Genomic DNA, 5,147 nt, shown 5'->3' with positions numbered 1-5,147 from the left:
AGCGACAATACACAAGGAGGGACAACCCTAATTTTTAGGACAAGCCACCCTATAAATAGAAGGCCACTTGGAGAGAGAATCAACACTCATTCAACAACTTACTCTCTCGGATATTTCTAGTTCCAGCTGCAGTGGAGACTAGCTCCTACAATTCTCGTTCCTCGCCACGAGTCATGATCACTTGAAGACTCCGGCGACTTGCCGGAGAGGGTTCACCGCCGTTCCAGTTCATCATATTTGTAGCCGAAATACCGTTTCATCGCCCGAGGGGCAAAACAATCTTTAATCGCTTTCTTTGTTAAATTTCAGCTGTTATTTTGCTTGGAACCTTTTGTTATTTCCAGTTGTCTTTTGGATTCTGAAGTATTTCGTGTGGATTTGATCTTTATTGATAAGGCTCATTTCATGCATCATTTTAAGGGTAATATGTACGCTACTTGATCGGTTTATCGAGCAAAACAAGTGTTAAATGTGCAGGAATGCCACTTGACCAAGGCAGCAAGGCCAAACTGATCAAGCCAGTACAAAAGGCAATAAAAGGCCAAGAATCGGGGGAGTTGATCAAGGGGAGTGATCAAGCAGTTAGGCGGGGACCGCTGGCTTCTAGAAGAAGAACACGTGAGGAAATGAGCTGGATGTGGACAACGTTCTAGAAGGGGACACGTGCTAGATTATGAGACGCAAGGACGGACCTGAGCCATGAATCTGTTACTCAAAAGCGTCGTCATTATAGAAGAAAGGCACGTAGCAATCAATGAGTCGCTCATTCTCAGCATGAGCGAATATTCCCTATCAGGATCGTTATACAGTTGGAGGCTGAATCGAGCTTATAAATAGAGGGTGTGCCATCACAAGAAGAGGAGATCCTTTACTTTCCGTCTAGTTTAGTTTAGTTTAGTTTAGTCCAGTTCTCTAGAATAGCTTAGCTTAGATAAAGTAATGCGTCGTTAGAAAGGGGAATTAAAGAAGCACTGCAGAATACTTGTTTTCAGTCGGTGTATTCCTAAATTACCTGCCGAGATTCTTCTCGGTTTTACTTGCTTTCTTATTTTCCGAAGTATTAGCTTAGTTTTAATTTCACGCTGTATTGTTCTCAGTTTAGTTTAATCAAAGTTATTTCGTTTCCATCCTCGCATTTACTTTTCCGCTGTTACCTGCAATTTACTTGACCCAGTAGTTAAATCTTCGTTGATCAAGCTAGCTAGTTTAATTCTGCCTAGAGTAAAAAACAGTAGTTAAAAACTCCCAAGTTAAAGCGTGGCAGCAGCCAACCCCCCTGTTCACTACTCACACACTCAACACACCAACTTCTTTGTGGGATCGACCCCGAACTTGCCGCTTTACTGTTAAAGTTGTGCAAAATTGGGAGTTTACAAATTACTTTGCTAAGGAAGAAAGAGCAAGAGCAAGACTGCATTGAATAAGTGGCAACGACATTTGCTAACTGATCCGACCGGTTCGGTTATCATTCCATATAACTTGATCTGCATTCTAATCGCGTTTTCGTCTCTTTCCAAGTCCTTCCAAAATGGCGCCGTTGCCGGGGAAGCATGGTGTTACTTTATGTTTGTGCGTAGTGCGTAGGTGTATATAGTCTTATTTCCTTGTTTTCTCATTTTGATTTTCACTGTTGATGAGAAGGTACCAACGCGGTGGACATTGGAATCATCCCTTTCTATACAGAGAGACTAACGCGCATTGGAGAGTCCAGGAAGCCGGCACTCGTTACAGAGCAGCATTAGAAGCCACAGCAGCCACTGAACAGAACACACAACCACCACCAGCAGAGATGGCCCTTGTCGTTGACGACTCCGGCATCGGATCTCTGCACGCTCATGATGAAAAGGAGCACACACATGCCATTGCCGCTACTCCTGGGATGCGGACCATCGCGATCAAATCAGGAGTACTGGCTATTTTGTCCCACTTTTACGGTCTTTCAAAAGAGTGTTTGTACGCATTTCTGGAGGAGTTCTGCCGATATTGTGATATTCAGCCCGTGCCGGCTGGATCCACATCCGAAGATTACAGGCTCAAAGCTATTCCCTTCGTTTTAAAGGGCGATGCGGGCGTCTGGCTGTCAAGGCTGCCAGAAGGATCCATCAGGACCTGGGTCGAATTCCGCATGATATTCCTCAACCGCTTCTTCCCAGCATCAAAGACGAGTGCCCTTAAACGGGAGATTACATAGGCTAGGCAGGAGTACGATGAACCCCTTGGCCAGTACTGGGACAGGTTCCAAGGTTTGCTTCAAGCATGCCCCAACCACAAGATGAAGGAGAAGGAAATTTACTCTGTTTTCTACAGTGGACTCACTGTGGATAGCTAGAACGACCTCAACCTCGCAGCTCAAGGGGACTTCTCGAAAACCGCATTTAGCCAAGCCAAAAATATCCTGGAGAGGCATATTGAGGCCAAGCGGTCGTATGAAACATCTCAAGGGCAGTATAGGAGAGGAGCAGTGCACGTGGTAGAGGCGCGTAACGATGAAAAGTTGGAGGCGATTTGAGCAGATGGAGAAGAAGTTGCTGGAGGCAGTAGAAAAAGCCAGACCACCTCCACCACCTGCACCAAAGGAAACGCAGTATGTCCCGCAACCATCCCTACCAGAAGAGCATCACTACTACTATTGCGAGTTCCCCCCTGAGGTAGAGCCACAAGCCCAAGTGAATGCCGCAGGTCATTGGAACGCGAATGGGAACTGGATCCAGGGGAAGCAGAGGGATGCTCCATGGAGGGACCACCCAAACTTTAGGTGGACTGATCAGAATCAAAACCAACCGCTCCAGTTATTAACCCAGCAAGTACAACCCTCTGAAGGGCAACCCAACTGGCCTGCACGGATCCAGGATAGACCAAACACTGGAGGAAACAGAATACAGAACGTACCTCAAGGAAACTGGTCCAGTAGAGGACAGGCCAACTGGTCAAACAGACAAATGGAGGGAAACTGGGGGTACAGACAGCAAGGCCCTCAGTTTAGCAACCAGGGAAGGCAGCCGAACAACCAGATGGTCATGTACATTCCACCACACCTACGGGGAAATCAGCACCCTGGAAATCAACAGTACAACCAGCCGCGATATCAGCAAGAACACTACGGGCAATCTGACTACCCGCAGCCCAACTATAGTGGGGGACCGCCAAATCAAAGATACAAACGACACCCCAACGAAGGCCACCGAGATATGTTCGTACCGCACCATCCAAATGATGGGATGCGGGAAATCCAGGAGGCTCAGAAAGAGCAGCGGGCGGCGTTAGAGATGCTGACGAAACAACTCTCTCAAGTTGCAGTGTCGCTGGGAGAATTAAAGGGAAATGAAGCCACTACGCAACCACCTGGTCGTGAGAATATTAGTGAAATATCCCTGAGGTCGGGGAAGGTCTACCAAGGCCCCAGCCATCATGCGATAGCTCCAGCAACTGGTTCTGGACCCAACCGTGAAGAAGAGGGAGAATCCAGTAGAATGGATCAAGTGAAAGAAAAAGGCAAGGAAAAGGTGGGAGGTGGTGCCTCGGAAGAAGATCAGAAGGAGGAAACTGAAAGGGTTAAGCCTTATCCGTACCGTGGAATGGCGACAAGGAAAAGGGATGCCACAATCGATGTGGCAAGTATGTTCAAGGACGTGGATATAAAGGTATCGCTCTTGACGGCGTTAAAAATGACCCCGATCAACAAGTTCATTAAAGACTACCTGGCAGGGAAGGTCAATGAGGAAGGGAGACTAATTACAGATGAGGACGTCTCAGCCGTAATCCAGAGAAGCGACCTCCTCTCCAAGAAAACTGATCCTGGAATGTTCACACTCCTTATTTCTATCGGTGACATCCAGGTGGAGCACGCTATGTGTGACTTAGGGGCATCAATCAACGTTTTGCCATACTCCATCTATCGGAAGTTAGGAGCGACCAAGCTCGTCAACACTGACATAATGATACAATTGGCCGACAAATTATGTATTCACCCCGAAGGAATTCTGGAAGATGTGATTGTTAAGGTGAATAACTTTCTATACCCAGCTGATTTTTTTGTGATCAAGATGGCGGAACCCGCAATAAAGGAATCGAGTGGAGTCCTACTAGGACGACCATTCCTGTCGACAGCCATCACTATTATAGACGTCCGAAATGGGACGATAAGCCTGGATTTCAAAGGAGAGCAGTATATGTTCAATATCGATGAAGTCATGAAAAATTCAGCTGACGTCGAAAACTTATACTCCATAGATGTGACTGAGCCCTTGGTACAGGAGTATTTGGAGGAAGAATTCTTAAAGAGACATTTCACGGACTCCGCTGCAGATAAGGAGGTCGAAAAATAAGTAGAAGAGTGGTACGACACCATGAAAGTCAGAGAGATGGACGGCCTGGCCATTGTGAAGGCAATATCAGAATTTTGCGAGCGCCCGAGGCCAGCTGGGTCAAGTGGGACAGCTCAAGTGTCTAGCTTAGCAAAACGGCTTGATCAAGGCAAGCCACTGGAACAAGAAGCAGCAGAGAACCCTCTGCCCAATGAAGAGCCAAAGCCCGCAAAGGAATTGAAACCCTTTCCAGCACATCTAAAGTATGCCTACCTAGGTGAGGGTAAAACAATGCCCGTTATCATCAACAACCACTTGACCCAAGGACAGGAAAACAGATTGTTGGAAGTATTAAGAAGAAATCAGAAGTCTATTGGCTGGAAGCTGACAGATTTGGTGGGCATCAGCCTAGACTTATGTATGCATCATATACGACTGGAGGAAGGAGCTAAGTCACACCGCGACCAACAATGGAAACTCAACCCCAACATGAGGGAAGAGGTGCTGAAAGAAATTGTCAAATTGGTTTCAATCGGTATTATCTATTCCATTCCCGACAGCAACTGGGTCAGCCCAGTACACATAGTGCCTAAGAAATGAGGGATTCAGGTGGTAAAAAATGAAAAAAATGAATTAATCCCGACAAGGCCAGTTACTGAGTAGAGAATGTGCATAGATTATAGGAAGCTGAATCAAGCTACGAAGAAGGATCACTTCCCTCTGCCGTTCATTGATCAAATGTTGGAGAAATTGGCAGGGAAGCAGTACTTCAGCTTCCTGGATGGTTATAGTAGTTATTTCCAGATCGTCGTAAATCCAGATGACCAAGAAAAGACGACGTTC

General features: G+C 46.5%; 1 protein-coding gene across 1 annotated transcript; it reads left to right on the top strand.

Moving 5' to 3' along the window:
- Positions 1-2,939: 2,939 nt before the first annotated feature.
- Positions 2,940-4,325, top strand: LOC121744488. Its single transcript, XM_042138071.1, has one exon. The coding sequence runs from the start codon at positions 2,940-2,942 to the stop codon at positions 4,323-4,325; it is 1,386 nt and encodes a 461-aa protein (XP_041994005.1).
- The last annotated feature ends 822 nt before the right edge of the window (positions 4,326-5,147 follow it).

The sequence above is a fragment of the Salvia splendens genome, chromosome 1 (assembly GCF_004379255.2).
Source record: "Salvia splendens isolate huo1 chromosome 1, SspV2, whole genome shotgun sequence".
Taxonomy (NCBI): Eukaryota; Viridiplantae; Streptophyta; class Magnoliopsida; order Lamiales; family Lamiaceae; genus Salvia; species Salvia splendens.
The sequence above is the reverse complement of the archived record's forward strand: the minus strand, read 5'-3'. Positions and strand labels throughout refer to the sequence as shown.